This window comes from Bombina bombina, chromosome 5 (genome assembly GCF_027579735.1).
Source record: "Bombina bombina isolate aBomBom1 chromosome 5, aBomBom1.pri, whole genome shotgun sequence".
Classification (NCBI taxonomy): Eukaryota; Metazoa; Chordata; class Amphibia; order Anura; family Bombinatoridae; genus Bombina; species Bombina bombina.
This window is the reverse complement of record NC_069503.1, coordinates 56,090,409-56,111,917: the sequence shown is the minus strand read 5'-3', so window position 1 is coordinate 56,111,917 and position 21,509 is coordinate 56,090,409. Positions and strand designations below refer to the sequence as shown.

Here is a 21,509-nt window from a genome sequence, read left to right as displayed (position 1 = left end):
GCTAAAATCATTTTCCTCTCAGAAGAAATCTTCATCACTTTTCTGCTAGAGAGTAAATAGTACAAACCGGTACCATTTAAAATAACAAACTTTTGATTGAAGATAATAAAAACTACAATTCTAACACCACATTCACTTTACCCTCCCGTAGAGAGACCCTAGTGCTTAGAGCCGGCAAAGAGAATGACTGGGGGGTGGAGCTAGAGGGGGAGCTATATGGACAGCTTTGCTGTGTGCTCTCTTTGCCACTTCCTGTAGGGAATGAGAATATCCCACAAGTAAAGGATGAATCCGTGGACTGGATACACCTTGCAAGAGAAAAACTTTTTATACTCAAAAATTCCATCCATTTTTGAATTATTAAATGTATTTACCTGTAAATCACAAATTAAAAAAGGATGACATAGAACGTAAACATTACTACATCATAGTAAACTAAATTACTGAGTTGTGGGTGTTCCACACATGGGAACAAGGTAGGCATAAGTGCAGTTATGGATGTTCCATGAGCAAGGTCAGGGCAGGAGAAGGTGGAGTTGTCGGTGTTCTGAGTAATGAACCAGGTCAGGGGGTGAGGTCAGGCAGTTGTTAGCCATGGTCTGTCTTAAAGGGTAGAGGTGGGAGCAGTATTTTTTACCCTCTTCCTCAGCTCAATGGATGTTGCTCCATCTTTATAACGTCACTGACACAAATGTTCTTAAAGATGCAGATATAAATATAATAGTTTATATTTGTTTAATGACTGATTTATTCTATTTCCCAGTAATTAAAGTCAGCATAATATCTATTGTACTCACCTAACACATATGAGTTCATGCTGATTACAGGCTCCAATGTCTATGCTCAGGAAGAAGGTTCCCTTATTCACTCCAGTTACATCAATACCTGATATCTCTCAGTGCTCTGGCCGTGTCTGTAAAAAGTATATTAAATGGTTTAGACTAATAATAATAAATAATGGTTCTGATTAACTGTACGTATGGTATAATTAAAGGCACACATAACAATTCATGTGATCCAGATCAGCTGTTTAGGTTATTACATATGTGCTATTGATTCAGCACAAGCATTTAGTACAGTTAACACTGTGGGTGTTATAATTGCACTTTAAATATTAATCTTCCCAGATCTATACAACATAATGGTAGAAAATCAATTTAAATGGGGCCATGTCACAACTTTATAAATATATTATAATCTTTGTTTTCTATCATTTATATGAAACAATATTTTCTCCTGAATGAAATGCTTAAAATCAGTTGTTTAAATAGAAGTTAAATCGGATACACCAGTATTGGTATTGTACTTCCTACTAATTCTCACTGTCAGACATTTTGTCATGTGCTCCACCCCCAGTCCTTTAACTTCTCTTGGTCAATACTGAGTTGTCTTAAGTCGTACTGCAAGATAGGCACCAAAATGTTCATTTCAATTGTTATCTTGGACAGAGTTAAGAAAAGAAAGATTATTTTGTTTACAAGGAGTGATAATATAATGAGATATGCATGCATAATAAAAATAAAATGCAAGTCATAGTAATTTTTTTTCTGATAAATGTTGTTCTGCACCTGTACCATGTGACAGCTATCAGAAAATAACAGACACATATTTTTATATAATGTGAACTCTTGCATATGCTAAGTAGGAGCCAGTCCCTAATAACAGGTAATTTAAAAGGCTGTGTACAATTTAATAATGAAAATAAATTACAAACAGTAAACAGTTATTTTTTTTAATTAAATTGTTTTTTATTGAATTTTTCAAAAATGAACACAACATGAATAACATTAGCACATAGCATTTGTGGAATAAAGTAAAATATAAATACAAATTACAGTCACTGTTGATAACATAAATTAGACGCAATATAATCAGCGTAGCCTTGTGACCGTAAAGAAATGAAGGATATTTCTAAAGAGGGTGAAAAGTAGAAGAGGAAATAAGTTAAAGAAGGGGGGGAGGGGGGGGGGAGATGAGAAGGTTTTGTGTCAAAGGTACTTGTTAGACATCATATTTATATGGGACCAGAAAACAACAAAATAACCTAAGATAAAATCAGCTTTACCTTGAAAGCAGTAGTGGAGTTTTTCCAACGAGAGAACATGATCACTTCCTTTAGCCACATTTGTAAGGTGGGTGTTGTCACTTTTTTCAAAAATCTAGGTATTAAATCTCTTGGCGCAATTTATCATACATTGTAACAATTTCCTATGATACAGACAGGGGATTTCGGGGAGGTCAATGAGGAGTATTATGGAAGGGCAAAGTTCGAGTGTTGTGCCTAATATTGAGTTAATGTGTAAGGTGATGTTTTCCCAAAATGTTTTTATCTGAGGGCAATGCCACCAGATATGGGAGAGTGCATATTTCACCACAATGTCTCCAACACAGTGAGGAGGCACCAGTGAAGATACTGTGGAGTCGGCGGGGTGTGAGGTACCATCTTGATAGGATTTTGTAGTTAAGTTCTACATTGATTGGGGAGATGGATGCTTTCTTAATCAATTTAAAGAATTTGCTTTATTGTTCTTCTGTAAACGTTTCTTGCAGTTCATTTTCCCACTTAGTTATGTATAGGGGTTTTATGTGTTGGGAAGCAGCCTCTAAGCAAATTTAGCTTATGTGGATTAATTTGGATTGCATGATGAATTTGAAGATATACAAACCATTTGGGAAAAGGTGTTCCTATATGTTGTAAGTCATTTTGCATTCTGAAATGTCCGTCTTTGAACAGTGAAGATATTGATAGTTGTTGTAAATGATCGGATATGGAGATTGTTTGTGTCAATTCGGGCTGGAGGAACAATGGGTGTCCCTAGAGTGGGGTGAGAGGGGATATTTGGCTTGAGATTATGTGATTTAATTGGATGGTTTTGTCCCATGTTTTTAGTGTGCTTGCTACATAGTAGTTGGTGGTGCATGTTGTTGGTCTGTATCTTTTAGGGATCCAACACATCTCGCCCAAAGAAGGAAGATTGGGGAGCGCTGCTTCTAGTTGGACCCATGGCTTAATATGGCAGTAATACATTCTAGTTGGGGAGCCCTAAAGTAGTCAGGTTGGGAATTCCTAGGCCGCCAAATTGAATAGCTCTGTTTTGTCTGGTGTAATATTGATGCCTAGATAGCGTATAGAGTTGGAGATTGAGAATAGGGTGTTTGAAGTTATATATGTGGTTTTGTTTGTCGTCAGGTTAATGGGTACTAGGGATGTTTTGTCCATGTTGATGGAAAAGTTAGAGATCACTTTATATGTATCAAGTTCTTTTAGTTTAGTGGGGATGGATGTGATTGGGGAGCCTATGTTGAAGATGATGTCATCTGCATACAGTAGGCATTTTTGTTCTATGGTGCCAAATTTCAGTCCGTTGATGTTTGGATTACATCGGATATGTGTAGCAAAAGTCTCAACTGTAAGGGGAAATAGGAGGGGTGATAGGGGGCAACCCTGTCGGGTACCATTTTTAATCGAAAATTTGTCCGAAGTTGAGTCATTAACGTGGATTACAGCAGTAGGGTTAGTGTATAGAGCCTTTATTCTTGTAATTAATTTGGTAGAGAACCCGAATTTCAACAAGGTGGACTACGTGAACTCCCAGTCCACCCTATTGAATGCCTTCCCAGCACCCGTACAGAGCAAAATAATTAAGGTTTTCCTATTATTGGAGTAATGTAGAGTTTGAAGTACACAAATCGAATCGTCTTTGGCTTCTCTGCCGGGGATAAAGCCCACCTGGTGAGTATGGTTCAGGTATGGCAGGACTTTATACGAGTGGCTAGAATCTTAGCATATAGTTTTACATCTATGTTCAATAGGGATATTGGCCTATAGTTACCTACTTGATCAGGGCATTTGCCTGGTTTTGGGAATAACCGATATGGTAGCCTCCAAGAGGTGTTGGGAGAGATTACCAGTCTGGTCTATCGATTGGAATAGAGTAAAGAGTTGTGGGCTTAATTGTGTTTTAAGTAGATGGTAGAATTTGGGGGTGAAGCCATCTGGGCCTGGGGATATCCCGGGTGGGAGGGATTTTATAGCCGTTAGAATTTTTTGTATATGGAATGGTTGGTCTAAGGTGGAAAAGTCTTCTGCTGTAAGGGATGGGAGGTTAATATGGGCTAGATAATCTGTAATCAGATTTGTTTTAGAATTGGGATTGCACGATTCTAAATTGTATATGATGTGTAGTATTTTGTAAAGTCCTGTAGTATGGCTCTACTATCGAAAGAGGTACGTCCTGTATGTCTTTTAATGTTTTTAATAAATGTTTTGTATTTCTTTTTTTTGAGGGATCTAGCTAGCATTGGACCCATTGTATTGCTTTCAACAAAAAAACTTTGCTTTCATTGTGAGGGAGCGCAAATGCACATTTTTAATTATATAATCATTTAAAGTGTCTCTGTCCCGCTGTTGAGGGAAAGTCGGATTAAGTTTATGTGCCAGTTCGGATTGCATAAATTTAGAGGTGAGAGTATTATATTGTGCAGTTCTTTGCTGACGTTGTCTCTTCATGTGTTTGATGAGTTCCCCCCATATAAAGCATTTGTATGCTTCCCAATTGTTGGAGTTAAAAGTGTCTAGGGGATTATTAATAGAAAATAATTCAACTGTTCTCTCCTTGATGTCTGTAAGGATGAGTGGGTCTGAAAATATAAGATCATTGAGCCTTCAGCTTGGACGGTTAAGTGGTATAGAGGAACAAGTGAAAGTGTTAATCAATGTGCTGTGGTTTGACCATACCGTATGTGTTATCTTAGAATCTTTTAAATTAGATAGTGTGGTTCGGTCGCAAACTATGTAGTCAAGTCGGGAGTAGGAGTTTTGTGGATGTGAGAAGAAGATGTAGTCCCAAGAAGTGGGATGCGTAATCTGCCAGGTGTCATATAGTGGAAGGGTTTGGAGAGCATGCCAGTTAGCCTTTGTTCATCTATTTCCCATATAAGATTTCCCTGTGGATGTATCTATTGCTGGGTTGAGTGGAAAGTTAAAAAAAGTCTCCTCCTATAATAGTCAGGCCTTTAGCATTATCTATTAGTTGGTTAAGTGCCTTACGAAAAAATGTGGGTGTGGGTCGGATGGGGGCATATATATTAGCTATTGTGAGGGGTCTACCATATAGTAAGCCCACAATTATTAGAACTCTACCGTCAGTGTCAGAATATTTATTTAGTAGTTCAAAGGAGGTGCCTTTTCTGATAGATACCCACACCATTCTTTTTTATCTGGGCCTGAACTAAGAAAGTGCTGGTCATAGTAATATGTAGACAGTTTGGGTTCATTGGTTTTTCTAAAGTGTGTTTCTTGGGTTAAAAGGAGGTCAATTCACTTTTTATAGAAGTCAAGGAAGGCAATTGACCTCTTTTCTGGAGATAAGAACCCTTTGACATTTTGCGTTGCTATTGTAAAAGTTTTAAGTGTTATGTGTTTACTCATTTATTTACGTGTGTGGGGGTATTACTATGGGGATCAGATATGACCAGAGAGCAAAACTGGAATATGTGTGGTTCTATCAAAGCAGAAGTGTAGTATGTACCAGATATAAATTGAAGTTGGCTAAAGGGAAGGGAGGGGGAAGGGGAAGAAGTGTTAGAATAAAGTTAAAGAAGGTGAGGAGAAAGAAGAAAATTAGGTTTAGTAGTCTACTTAACTGTAGAGAAGGGGGCTAGATACTGTATTTTGAAACTCACCACCGATGGATATGAATTATTGCATGGTAACAAAGGGTGGGGAAACAGGTTATAGTACATCAAGGAAGTTTAGTGACCTGGTTCAAGTACATTGAAAAATGGAAAAAAGGGGGACAAGGGTATTTATACTCTAATGAATGAATGTCATAGCATGAGACAAAAGATAAATAAAATACAAAAACCTCAGAAATCATGACATTTAAACATTTTAAAGACTACAAACATGTGTCTGAGAGCACAATTGGAAACTGTATTGCAATGTTAAATCGACATTAATAACAACATGAACAATATTAAGCAACTCTGAATAATTAAACATACTTCATTATCATAGTAGGTAATAGTTATTAACGTTAAGAATGAAAGAACTCACAAACTCCTAGAGTCATAGATGGTGATTAATGTTAGAATGTCTTTCTGTTTAGTAGCAGAATTTCAGGTAACCTCTGATGCAGTGTGGGTTTTGGAAGCAAGTTTCTTCTTGCTGAGTTTACTAGCTACTTCTGACCAGGTGCTTCTTTGAGGTTTGGGATGAACTGCAACAACCGATTTGGAAGCTTGAGATGACATTTTAGGAACATCTGGAGCTGGTATTCCCAGTGCAGTGCAGAAGGAAGCTGTGTCGGGTGGGCCTGTACATTTGATTCATTTTCCACTTTTGATAGTTTGGATGGATACAGGGAAGCCCCATCTATAGGGAACTTTCAAGGATCTTAGATGTGTAGTTAGGATGTTAAAGTCTCTTCTTCTCTGCAATGTTTTGATGGAGAGGTCTTGGAAGAATTGGATCTTTGCACCTAAGTATGTAAAGTTGTGCTGTTGTCTAGAAAAGTTCAGTATCTTTTCTCTATCCCTGACGCTCTGAAAGCACACCACAATATCTCTGGGAGGATGGTTTTCTGTAGGCTTAGGTTGAAGTGTGCGGTGAGCTCTTTCCAGAGGGATTTCCTGAATAACAACAGAGTTCGCTATTGCCAGAGATTGAAATATCTCTTGGAGGTAGTCATGAATTGCGTCGCCTGGCACCTTCTCAGGTATCCCTCTGATTCAAAGGTTGTTGCATCGAGTTCTGTTCTCTATGTCGTCTAACATTTGTTCTAGATCTATTCTTTCTGTAGAAGTATTTTTTGTGACATATCTGTCATGTCTTTAGCTATTTCTTCTCGTTCATCCTCCAGGGCTTCAACCCTATATCCTAGCTCATTAATGTCTCTCTTTAAGTCAGCACATTCTACGATTATGCATGATTTGACCTGTGAAATAAGAGCTTTCCATCGCCATCAGCATTTACTGGTGTAGGTTCTAGAAGGCTGGTTTGTGCAGCATTATCAGTGTTCTCTGTTAGAATGTCTTCTTCACAGTCTGTGGAAGCAGAGTCTGCAATTTTCTTTCTATCCATTTGTTTAAAGAATGTATTAACAGGATTGGGGCCTGTGTGTGGGTGCGGCTCTGTTTAGTTTATCCGCTTTAGAAGTTCTGCGATGTGCCATGATAAGTCTTAGTTGAGGCAGATGATTATCTGTAAGTTGATTGTTGCCTATGGGGTTAGGGTTGTTCCCTGGGAGTGGGTATTAAAACCTACTTGTCTATTCAGATGTGTTTTCTTATTCAGTTTGTTCTGAGTCGTATCATGTCACCATGACATTCAGATATCTAGTACACATGGATGAGATATGTAGGTAGTCTGCACAAGATGTATCTGCTATTTGCATAAGTCTATGATCTGGATTGTGTCATGCAGCAATCTTCTTAGGGCTAGCGGTTGAGATGTAAAACTATTATGCAGGACTTACTGTTTGAAGCCGATATTTGAAGCTTCTCAGGCCATGTGTGCTGAGTCTCATTGAGATGATTGCTGCGTCACAGCAGTAAATCTTGAGGATCACGTCTAGTGTTACCCTTAACTCTCCTTAGGTAGAATGCATTAGAACAGGAGGTTATAGGAGCCGGAGAGGGCTCTGCTGTGGTCTCAGGGCATTTGGTGGTGTTCAGACAGATTGCCACATTTTGGATGTGGCCTAGTATTGAAACCAAATGCGGCGTGTATGAGTAGACCACAGCGGTGATTGGGTAGGTCTTGAAGGGTCACTAGGATTATGGCTGAGCTATCCCTGTACTTTCCCCAGTAACTGGTGCAATTTTTGGGGATGTGATGCTGGACAGTGGTGTGTTTCAAGCGGACCGCACTTGGAGCTTCAGAAAGGGGCAGCCATCACAGACGCCTGCACGCTCTGCCCCCCAGCAAACAGTTATTTTATATAAAAAATAAAGCTAAAGGTGAAATTTCCCATACACTTTATACTATTTTATACACTGGTAAAACAAGTCATTAGAAACACAATTAAAGGGATAGCAAAGCCAAAATTAAACTTTTATGATTAGAATTTAAACAACTTTCCAATTTTCTTCTATTATCAAATCTGCTTTATTCCCTTGGGGAACTTTGTGGCAAAGCATATAATGCACTATGGTGTGCTAGCTGCTGATTAGTGGTCACACATACAAGCTTCTTGCCATTAGTTAACCTTATGTGCTCAGCTAGCTCCCAGTAGTGCACTGCTTCAATAAAGGATATCTAGAGAATGAAGCAAATATCATAATTGAAGTCAGTTGGGAAGTTGTTGAAAATTATATGTTGTATTTAAATGATGAAAAACATTTGATGTTTCTTGTTATTTTAAGGGAAAACCAAATTTACAGGACACTTCCCTTTAAGTCTGTGATCATGTGACATAAACAGCAGCAGCTGAAGGTGCAGAATACACTTACTAAGGTCTTTACTAACAACAAGAATCAGTCACAGATCAGTGGGATAAACGTTCTGATGATAAACAGGTGCAGCTAATAGAAATAAGAAATGTATTATAAAATAACATCATTAGAGATAAAATAATATGCAGATCACAAGATATTTATCATTAGATCAGTATATGTGATGAGACTGATACAACAGGGCCATAAGCTGAGTGATATTTATTACTGGAGCAAATAGCAGCTTCAGACTAATATTAAATAAAAATGGTTAATCTGGGCTCTACAGTTAATTATAAACCTATTGGGAAATACAGGATTCTAATTGGCTGATACTTAAGAATCTATTGCTCATTGGATAACAGTAACAACCCCCACAAATGTAATATTGGACAGACTTCCTCAAGCTTGAAAATATGGTTTGGTTCTGCTACAAACATTCATTATACAAAATGCTATAAATCATTATGTATTAAATTGGGATTTTTAAATTAAAGAACTTAATGTTAAATTCAATAACACAGCATGAAAAATATAGAAAACAAATTAAATAAGTAAAGTTGTTTTTTTATTTAAACTCAGTTTCTTATATGAAGTGAAATATTTTATCTTTAGCGTAACAAAATACAGAACAATATTTTCTCATCATTATATAAAACACAACAGTGTCAGGGTATCTGAATATTATATATATATATATATATATATATATATATATATATATATATATATATATATATATATATATATATATATATATATATATAATTTTCATATATATGGTTGCTAGGACCACAGGATTAATTATATATGAGGCTATTTGCAACAGTTCTATTTCTATTCACTGTAAATCACAGTCCCCTGGTTTTGGCTGGGTGAGACACGCTTATCCTGATTAAAGATAACATTTAAGTTATTTCAAAGAGAAAACATCTGTTTCATTACCTTACTTACAGGAACCCCTGAGTGAATAAAGATGAAATGTCTGATTTTCTTTTAGGCCTAATGAGATTCGTAGGGAAAACCAGTTTTAGCTGGTTTTTATGACTACATCACCTATGTTTAAATTATCCCCTGCTGAGTTTTTCCAAGTGCAAAGCCCAGACAAATTGGCATTTAAAGTCTCTGTGTAACATAAAGAAAATAAAGAATAAATAAATCTTGCAAAAGAAATAATATCTTCATGTAGTTAAAATAATCAAATGAATATATATATATATATATATATATATATATATATATATATATATATATATATATATATATATATATTCAGACAGCATATTATATATGAATATAGAAATTTGGGAGATTGTCTAATTTTCTAATATTTGCTAAACTTGATAGGCGACTATTTTAGTCGGTCTAAAATGTTTAACTGTGTCAGAATAATAACCTCTGTATCTCTATTTTTCATACATATAATAACAAGATATCCTATGAATATGGGTCATAAACAAGATCCATGCATTCAAATATGCATTAGGAATATGAAATACATTGCATTCCTATTGAGATACAATACAATACCAGGATACTGAATGCTATTTTAAATGGATTTTAAGCTAATCATTAGCAGTATAAATTCTTTATTAAAGGGACATGAAACCCACATTTTTTCTTTCATGATTTACAAACAGAATGCATTTTTAAAAATCTTTCTAATTTACTTCTATTATCTAATTTGTTTTATTCTCTTGATATTCTTTGCTGAAAAGCATATCTAGATATGCTCAGTAGCTGCTGATTGATTGCTGAACATAGAAGCCTCATGTGATTGGCTCACCCATGTGCATTGCTTTTTCTTCAAATAAGGATATCTAAAAAATGAAGCAAAATAAATAATAGAAGTAAATTGTAATGTTGTTTAAATTTGTATGTTCTATCTGAATCATGAAAGAAATATTTTGGGTTTAGTGGCCCTTTAATATGATTATTAAAAATATGCTTATGTCTGATATTGAAGTGATCAGAAAAAATAGCACTATATGATCCTATGAATATTAAACACATACGGCTAGATTACGAGTTTTGTCGGTTAAGCTGTGCGTTGCTAACGCTCAGTTCCAGCTCACCGCTCACCTACAAACAACGCTGGTATTACAGTTTTTTTTTAACCCGGCGTTAGCCTCTAAAAAGTGAGCGTTGAGCAAAATTTAGCTCCACATCTCACCTCAATACCAGCGCTGCTTACGGTAGCGGTGAGCTGGCTAAACGTGCTCGTGCATGATTTCCCCATAGGAAACAATGGGGCGGATTCGGCTGAAAAAAAAACTAACACCTGCAAAAAAGCAGCGTTCAGCTCCTAACGCAGCACCATTGTTTCCTATGGGGAAATACATTTTATGTCTGCACCTAACACCCTAACATGAACCCAGAGTCTAAACACCCCAATCTTACACTTATTAACCCCTAATCTGCTGACCCCGACATAGTCTCCACCTGCATAATATTATTAACCCCTAATCTTCCGCTCCGGACATCGCCGCCACCTACATTATACTTATGAACCCCTAATCTGCTGCCCCAAACATCAACAAACCCTACATTTTATTTATTAACCCCTAATCTGCCCCCCCAACATCGCCGCAACTATATTAAATTTATTAACCCGTAATCTACCGCCGCCAACGTTGCCGCCACTATAATAAAGTTATTAACCCCTAAACCTAAGTCTAACCCTAACCTAACACCCCCTAACTTAAATATAATTTAAATACATCTAAATAAATTTACTAGTATTAACTAAATTATTCCTATTTAAAACTATATACTTACCTATAAAATAAACCCTAAGCTAGCTACAATATAACTAATAATTACATTGTAGCCATCTTAGGGTTTATTTTTATTTTACAGGCAACTTTGTATTTATTTTAACTAGGTAGAATAGTTATTAAATAGTTATTAATTGGGGCGTGTCCGGGCAGCGGCCATGTTAGGTTGTGGTAATCAGAGCTCCTCACTGAACTCCCACTATCCAGCCGTTTTTTGAGAAATATATACAATTTTGGGCGGAAAATATTCGTTCAATGAATAGAGGAAGAAAATCTGAAAAGACTGATACCCATAAAGCATGTCTTATATCTGGTATCATGTCTTATATCATGAAAGTAAATGTTTGGGTTTCATTGCACCTTTAAGTGTGTAATATATTACAGTAAGTGATGTCCCCTGCAATGCAATTTGTTTTCAAATGTTGGCAAAATGGCAAGTAGTTGAAGTTACTAGTACTTGTTGATTTTACATTTGCGGCTTGACATTTTGACAACTTGGGGTGTTTTTTTTTTTTTAACACTGACAGAGTTCGACGTTGACAACAACATCATCCGTCACATATGTACATGTCATGCTAAAATGACAGAGGGAGACAAAAAAGATAGAGAGATAAAAAATAGGGATGCACCGAAATGAAAATTCTGGACCGCAACCGAAACCGAAAATTCAGGATGCCCTTTGCCGAAACCGAAACTGAATTTTTTTTTTTTTAAAATGGTTTTAAAATATTTTTTTTTACTTTTTTTCCTACAATTTTATTTATAATATTAGAGATTAATTAATTTAATGAGTCAGAAATTAAAAACTACAAGCCAATAAAATAAATAACCACACTTTTATTGAAAGTGACACCAAAATTGGACAAAACAGAGGGCTGTGAATAGTAGGCGTTTCCAAAGATGCTGTCTGTTTCAACTAAACTTAGGGTCAGTGGCCACCATTGCAGATGTTAGTTACACAGAATATTCATTCTGCCCATGTATTTGCCCATAAACAACAGGGCCCAAAATCAATGTGCAAGTTATATCTGTGCCACTGGGATGTAGAAAGACATCTGTTTATTTTGTTTATTTATTTAGTAGTCCAATTGACATTTTACTTACATACTCAGGCATTTCTGGGCCTGGCATAGTTATAATTACTATAGTATGATGTTTTATTAAACTTTTTAATTGCAAAATGTAGAGCTGCACATTCTCCTTAGTTCTCTACAAGGTACACAGGGAATCAGGCATTATTCAAAGCTGTCACTTGGGAGGTCTTCTGAATAATTTTACCCAGAATGATCCAATTATGCCTTCAGAAGACCTCCCAAGTGACAGCTTTGAATAATGCCTGATTCCCTGTGTATCTTGTAGAGAACTAAGGAGAATGTGCAGCTCTACATTTTGCAATTTAAAAAGATAAAACACAGTTATGCCCACTGCCCAGAATGTCTGCAAGAGGTGCAAAGGTCCCTCACAGTTCAGTCTATCAGTGCATGGATGAATGTAATTCACAGGGGAAAGCTCATTCATAGAATAGCCAGTTACCCCACATTTGATGTTTTGTCACTTTTTGTGTCATAAAAGATAAAAGCAGGACCCCCCTCACAGTTCAATCTATCATGTGGATGTAATGCACAGGCCAGGGAATCAAAGCTCAGAAGTAACAGTAGCCCCATTTGTGTGTCATAATGAGACACAAACTGGACTAATGTTAATTCTAAACTTTGATTCCCTGGCCTGTGCATTACATCCATAGACTGAACTGCAGTAAATATTTGCCGTTTATTTTAGTTACCACTTCTAGTCTAATACTACTTCTTACCAGTGCACGCACCCTCTGCTAAATGTGAGTGACACGTACAGACATGCGCACTTAGGCGATTGCCGATTAACTTCCCCTGTATGATAGATGTGCTGCACGAGGGCTCCAGAGATTTTTAACGGGTATGCTTGCCGCTACTGAGCAATAGTGAAAACATACTTTATTCCAAAAAATACATTTTTATTTTTTGGAATAAAGTGTGTTTTTCACTATTGCGCAGTACCGGATTTTTGCCAACGGACAAGCGGTTTGTCCTCCACTTTATGTAGCCTGCTCCACGTCACCTCTTTTTGGCTCAGACCTCCCTCCTCTCACACACGCCGGTGTTCTAAAGTTATGCTTCTACCCCGTAGGAATGTGTCACCGGAAGTGAGGAGGTATACACATTCCTACGGGGTAGACGCATAACTTTAGAACACCGGAACACCGCGCAAGGGCTACATACAGGTTAATGGGTATGGCTCAGACCTCCTTCCTCTGACGCACACGCCGGAACACCGCGCAAGGGCTCCTGAGATGTAAATATGTTAATAATGGCTCAGACCTCCCTCCTCTTACACACGCCGGTACACCAGAGATGTTAATGGGGGCATTTTTACTCAACATCCACATGATTTGTGTTGACTCTGCTGAGGCTCAATTTTCGTCAGCTTTGCTCTCTTTCGGCCGAAATGGAATAGGGCCATTTTCGGCTGAAACTTTCGGTTGCCGAAATTTCGGTGCATCCCTAATAAAAAGCAAGCATCAGGGCACATTTTGGATTTTATGAACATACTGGAAAGCACGAATTGGACAAGACACACGCGGTTTGTAAAGCCTGTCACACAAAAATTAAATACCTAGGGAATACTACTAACTTGAGAAATCACGTTAGCCGTTTTCACTCTGAGATGCTAACACCTGCCGCCAGTGCCACTGCCAAGGAAATAACAAGACTAGCTGAAGCTCATCAGCCAAGAATTGATGCAACGCTGTCAACTTTGCCACCCAACTCTGAAAAAGGGAAGAGAATAACCAAAGCTGTGGCAACTTTCATAGCGAAGGACCTACGGCCTTACTCTGTTGTGGAAAACCTTGGGTTTCGCAACCTGTTGAAGACGCTAGAGCCACGTTATAAGATCCCGTTACGCAATCACTTTACAGAAAACGTTATACCTGCACTCTACCAAGAAAAAAAAGCTCAGGTATTTGCATCAATGAGCCAAGCCAGTCGAGTCGCAATAACGTGTGATTCATGGACTTCAGTCACGACGGAGTCTTATGTAACAGTAACTGCACATTACGTTAGCAAGGACTGGCAGATCTTGTCGCATGTGCTGCAAACGAAAGCAGTTTATGAGTCTCACACGGGTTCTCATCTGGCGGAGCTACTGTCTTGTGTCGTGGAAGAATGGCAGCTGTCCGATAAATCTGTAGTGCTTGTGACCGACAATGCGTCGAACATGATTGTTGCTGCTCAAGTTGGAAAATTCCCTCATGTAAAATGCTTCGCCCATACACTGAATCTCGCATCCCAGCGGGCGCTGAAAGTGGCCACGCTCTCCAGGCTTTTAGGCAGAGTGCGACGAATATCAACATTTTCTCACCACAGAAAAACAGAAATGTCTTGGCCTGAAGAATCATAAGCTGATAACGGATGTGACAACAAGGTGGAACAGAATAACAAAAAATCAATAGTAGTTTGGGAGCGCTAAAAGCTAAATGAGAAAATTCTGGAAACTGATATATATTTTATCAAAAATATATTTATTAAAATAATATAAAACATGTATATAACATTTAGAATAGATTGTGGGACGTCTCCCTTAGTAGTTTAAGAACAAGTAAAATTTACTGCTTCAAAAAAAAAACACTTTTGTATATTTCTCTAAAAGATTCCACCTAGGTTTTTCTTTTTCACCTTGAATCAATTGTCTTTTAATTTCCACCTTAATTCTGATGCTAAGTAGTCGTAAGAAATTTCTCAGATATTATATCGTTTCCTACTTTTGTATTGTTACTTTGTATCAGATGGAAACAATTTACATTTCATAGTCCAATAGATTGTTATTTCAGTTGTTATCTTTTTGTAGCAATGTCTTTTGGTGTATAGTGTATAAACAGAGTTGTCTGTACTTAGTAAAAAATTTTTGATATTTTTTGATGGGGCTTACCGGTTCTTCTGACACGTCTGTGTCTGATGGTATCTCGGTTTCTCTTACCGGTTTTTTCGAGATACCATCAGACACAGACGTGTCAGAAGAACCGGTAAGCCCCATCAAAAAATATCAAAAATTTTTTACTAAGTACAGACAACTCTGTTTATACACTATACACCAAAAGACATTGCTACAAAAAGATAACAACTGAAATAACAATCTATTGGACTATGAAATGTAAATTGTTTCCATCTGATACAAAGTAACAATACAAAAGTAGGAAACGATATAATATCTGAGAAATTTCTTACGACTACTTAGCATCAGAATTAAGGTGGAAATTAAAAGACAATTGATTCAAGGTGAAAAAGAAAAACCTAGGTGGAATCTTTTAGAGAAATATACAAAAGTGTTTTTTTTTGAAGCAGTAAATTTTACTTGTTCTTAAACTACTAAGGGAGACGTCCCACAATCTATTCTAAATGTTATATACATGTTTTATATTATTTTAATAAATATATTTTTGATAAAATATATATCAGTTTCCAGAATTTTCTCATTTAGCTTTTAGCGCTCCCAAACTACTATTGATTTTTTGTTATTGTGTATTATTCAACGGTAATTATAGGGAAAATTACTTGTGAGGGAGCTTTGGGGAATAATACCTGGCGCTGCTCTTTATAAACTTATATAACAAGGTGGAACAGCTCATATGACATGGTCGAGAGGTTCTTAGAACAGCAACCTGCAATCTGTGCCACATTGTTGTCTCCAGAAGTCAGAAAAAGTGAGTCAGATCTCTGCACTCTCAACGAAACAGATGTGTCAAATGCAGAGGATGCTGTGAGTGCATTAAAGCCAATGAAAGATGCAACCACACTGATGTCAGAAGAGCGCAATCCAACTGTTTCTCTCATTGCCCCTCTAAATGCACAACTGCACCAGAACATGACAGACACCATGGGAGACACACCCATGATCCATGAGATCAAGAATGCCATCAAAACAGATCTCCTGAAGAGGTACAGCAGTGAGGCAGAGAAGAAGATACTTTATACAGCCTCTGCCCTGGATCCTCGTTTTAAGGGACTGCCTTTTATTCTCACAGAGGAGGAGAGATTGGAGATATACAGAGGAGTGACTGAGGAGGCTGCATCCTTGGAGGTAATTTTAATTGCATCATGTTTCTTGAAAAATGTATAAATTGAAAACAAACATAAAACATACCATCCATAACAACATAGGCTTAGCTAGCAGTAGCTTGCTTAGTAGCTAGTTTAATGAGTACAAGGTTTATTTATATAAGGCAGTTCGAAAACGCCACAGTCAGTCAACTTTCCTCCTCCTCTGTCCACTCCTAATAGATGTGACCTGTTGCATGCATTTATTTATGCATTACTGTCTCTCTGAGCACACACATAGCATTAGCTGGCTGGCTGCTAGAAGTAATAATGAATGCTATTTTTTCTATTCTTTTGTTCAAACACAGATTGAGTGTACTAGTACAGTTACATCTAGGAAGACAAATGTGGATGAAGTGCCACTGCCTGAGGGAAAAGAAACTCTGGAAGAAGAATCACCCATTGAGGAGGATAACCCTTCTCCTCCCAAAAGAAAGTCCACATCGCTGCTCATGACTTTGCTGGGCCAGTCTTTCACTGACACTGAAGGTACAATAGAACCCAAGACCCCCTATGCCAAGGCTGAAGAGGAAATAGAGAAATATTGTAAAGCCCCATCTCTGCCTCTCACTGAAGACCCTTTGAACTGGTGGCATGTACATGAGGTCATATTTCCCCTCCTCTCTCATTTGTCAAAGCGATACTTGTGTATCCCAGGTACAAGCGTGTCTGCAGAGCGGGTTTTCTCCACTGCAGGAGATGTGGTAACGGCAAAAAGAAGCACCCTCAAACCAGAGCATGTGGATCAACTAGTGTTCTTACAGAAAAACCTACATATTCCATAATTCTGAGTAGTGATTCAGGTTTATATTAATATTTAATGTTTTTTGGCACATCCAGAAAGTGCTGTGTGCCCCACTGCCCAGTGCAGTATTGTTAAATGATTTTATATTTGTTAATGTTATAGCTTATAGCTTTTTGGAAAATGAAGGTTAAAACCTTGAGTAAATCTTTGTTGGATCACAAAATATACTAGTACACGACACGACCGACCACGTCACTGTCACAGTCACACACACACAAACAATACAAAAGAAACAACACACAATTGCACACACCTCATGTGTTCACCATGATTCACTCTTTTTATGATGTGTGTTTTTTTTGGTATTGTTTGACTGTGTGTGTGTGTGTTGTGTAACAATATATTTGTGATCCAATAAAGATAATCAAAGTTAGTTAATCTAGTAGTTCAATGCTACTTGTTGTATAATGTCTATTACTACTTCTAGTGTTACTGTGATGTTTTCCAATCAGGAAGTGCTCTGTTTTGTAGATGTTGTGCTATTGTTTACAGCACACCTGTATTGTTTGCAATGCAGTGAGTGCATATTGCATAAGGGATTATTCACACTAAAAATTGTCTATTTTAAATAGACCCTTTAAGAAAGATATCATATGTTTTGTTTATGATCCCAAATGCCATCCCACTCCCAGGCAGATCTGTAGGGGTTAACCTAATATAACCAACCAGTTAACAATAACAATGTGTGTACTGTCTAACTGTCTTTAGGAGTGTGTGAGTGTGACTGTGAGTGAGTGCCAGTTTGAATGTTGTTTGTATGTATCTATGAGTGTGTGTGAGACTGAGTGCCTTAACTGCCTTTGAATGTTTTTGTTTGTATGTGTTTCTGTCTATGAGTGTGACTGTGGCTGACTGGCTGTGGTGCCTTTGAATGTTTTTGTTTGTGTGTGTCCCACTGTCTAGTGTCTGTCTAGTGTCTAACTGTTTATGAGTGTGCAGAGAGTGAGACCACTGAAACCAAACCACTATTATTAGGGGAAGGAAAAGCCTTGAGTAAACATTGAGTAAATCTTTATTGGATCACAAATATACTGTACAGACAGTACACAGCACACACACACACACACACACACAACAGCACAATACAAAAATAAAGCACACACACCTCAGGTGAGTGGCGTGCCACCCTTTCTTCACCATGATTTACTCCTTGATGTCTGTGGGCTTTTTTATGTATTGTTTGTTTGTGTGTGACTGCTGTGTACTGTTGTTCAGTGACAGACTCAGTCACTGTTCAGTTGTGTGTAGTACTGCTTTAACAGTAACTAATAACTAACTAATTATATTTGTGATCCCATAAAGATAATATAATCATCAAGAAGAAACTGTAGTTATAGTAGTTCAGTTCAATGCTACTTGTTTTAAATGTCTCTAGTACTACTGTAACTGTGTAAACTAATTGTATATGTCACACGTGTGTGTTGTGTGCACACTCTGTGCTGTGTGTTGTGTTCCAGATTCACGTGTTTGTTTGCCACAAATTGACAGTCATGAAGGCACAGTGGAGTGCACCTGTAATTTTGTACCGCACATAAGGGATTTATGTTTTGTTTTCTGAGGAGGACAATTTTCACACAAATAAGAAATAAGGTATTATGGTGGTAACTTAAGCTTAACCTATCTATTTTGGTTTTAATTTAATGTCTATTATTATTATTATTATTATTAAGTAAGTAAAGACATTAAATTAAAACCAACATAGATAGGTTAGACATTTATTTGTTGTTCATGTTTGTTTACAAGTGTATAGTGTACTATATATAAAATATACATTTAAATATTTTCTTTTATTGAAGAAGTACACTGCGAGCGCTGCACTTTTTACACTACGTACTCTGTAACTACAGTTTGATGCCATAATATTGTTTCCAAACCAATACAACAATTGCCATTTAGTATTTACTGTTCTATAAACTGTTGTTGTCTGCTGTGTTCAGACTTTGCCACAGGAAGAGTGTCCTTTTTTGAGCTAATAAAATAAAAAAAGAGTTTATTTTAATATTTTGACTGCTTGAATTTTTTTTTCTGAAAAATGTAAAAAATGGGCAGAAATAGTGCAGTAATCGCGATGCATCGTAGAATCGAATCGTGAGACAAGTGAAGATGCGCAGCTCTAATGTTTTAACAACCGGGACTGTGAGTGGAGTCTGTTTTGATACGGAAGTTTAGATACACACCGGACCTCCAGACCGAGTGAGTTGCAAGTAAAGCTGCAGACTGTGCGCCCTGAGAGACCTACAAACTGTTCCCCAGTGCGCCTATCATACCTCATATGTTTGAGGTTTTAATGTGTGAGTGTGAATTTGTGTGATATTAAATAAAATTGTTTATAACATACATATTACACTTAGAGGGGTTGCGCCCTGTTTTCTTCTTTTTTCCATTTCTTGTAGTTTACACAATGAGTTATTTTCTCTACATTCTGTCTTAATCATGAAAGACATTTTTTGGGTTTAATGTCCCTTTAAACAATACAAGTGTTGCTAACAAAATAGCAGTGACAACCCTTTGTCTACTCAGTAACAAGTTCCAATTGGCTTCTACAAATAAGGCAAACTATGTGGGCGGGTGGGTTTGGCCATTGGAAAACTAAGTGTTGATCTGTTGGGAAAGTGTATTCACTAGGCCTGTGTGTTAGATTAAAGCAACACCACACACGTCTCAAGAAAATAAATTGTTCTATATCCTTTTAAGCCAGGGCTGTCCTCTGCGCAAGTTACTGCGTGCCCCTCTGCGCTAGTTACTGCGCGCCCCTCTGCGCTAGTTACCATGCGCCTCTATATAAAGCAGGACTGATAATGTGCACTTTGGGGACTTCTGGTAGGTTGGCAAATAAGAGCCCTAGAACTTGCCCTGTGCCACTGGACATTTGTGCTAAATATTATTATTTGTGTGTTTAACAGACAAAATGTATACGCAGCCCATAAATAACCTAAATACTGACCTGCGGCCCCTGTGAGTTAGGGCCCATCACTGCCCTGTGCTACTCCTGGCAAATCTGACCATAATGCAGCTAATCATTCCCATACATTCATATCTACACATATATTTATTTATAATATAACACTTTAGCTGTTGTCTGCTTTACAAATGAATAAACTACACCTGTGTGATGACACGTGAGCTGCACATTATACACATTACATGATACTCAGTGTCTAATACTGATTTATATAACGTTTTATCTTATTCCCCTGCCCTGTGTGTAGCTGCTGTAAATGACTAACTCATAAACATAACTTGTGCTACAGTTGTGCTTCTGTGTGTATTAACCCTTCACTGGCACAGAGAGCAGCACAGTGTGTATTAACCCTTCACTGGCACAGAGAGCAGCACAGTGTGTATTAACCCTTCACTGGCACAGAGAGCAGCACAGTGTGTATTAACCCTTCACTAGCACAGAGAGCAGCACAGTGTGTATTAACCCTTCACTAGCACAGAGAGCAGCACAGTGTGTATTAACCCTTCACTGGCACAGAGAGCAGCACAGTGTGTATTAACCCTTCACTGGCACAGAGAGCAGCACGGTGTGTATTAACCCTTCACTAGCACAGAGAGCAGCACAGTGTGTATTAACCCTTCACTGGCACAGAGAGCAGCACAGTGTGTATTAACCCTTCACTGGCACAGAGAGCAGCACAGTGTGTATTAACCCTTCACTGGCACAGAGAGCAGCACGGTGTGTATTAACCCTTCACTAGCACAGAGAGCAGCACAGTGTGTATTAACCCTTCACTGGCACAGAGAGCAGCACAGTGTGTATTAACCCTTCACTAGCACAGAGAGCAGCACAGTGTGTATTAACCCTTCACTAGCACAGAGAGCAGCACAGTGTGTATTAACCCTTCACTAGCACAGAGAGCAGCACAGTGTGTATTAACCCTTCACTAACACAGAGCAGCACAGTGTGTATTAACCCTTCACTAGCACAGAGAGCAGCACAGTGAGTATTAACCCTTCACTAACACAGAGCAGCACAGTGTGTATTAACCCTTCACTGGCACAGAGAGCAGCACAGTGTGTATTAACCCTTCACTGGCACAGAGAGCAGCACAGTGTGTATTAACCCCTTCACTGGCACAGAGAGCTGCACAGTGTGTATTAACCCTTCACTAGCACAGAGAGCAGCACAGTGTGTATTAACCCTTCACTAGCACAGAGAGCAGCACAGTGTGTATTAACCCTTCACTAGCACAGAGAGCAGCACAGTGTGTATTAACCCTTCACTAGCACAGAGAGCAGCACAGTGTGTATTAACCCTTCACTAGCACAGAGAGCAGCACAGTGTGTATTAACCCTTCACTGGCACAGAGAGCTGCACAGTGTGTATTAACCCTTCACTGGCACAGAGAGCAGCAAAGT

General features: G+C 37.9%; 1 protein-coding gene across 1 annotated transcript in view; it reads right to left on the bottom strand.

Moving 5' to 3' along the window:
- Window positions 1–21,509, bottom strand: part of LOC128661305 (oocyte zinc finger protein XlCOF6-like) — a gene marked incomplete at its 5' end in the record, with an annotated part of 46,040 nt that overhangs the window by 7,785 nt on the left and 16,746 nt on the right. Inside the window, one exon of the mRNA XM_053715576.1 lies at window positions 1,382–1,439. Coding sequence (XP_053571551.1) covers window positions 1,382–1,439 — 58 coding nt within the window. The remainder of the gene's footprint in view (window positions 1–1,381; window positions 1,440–21,509) is intronic.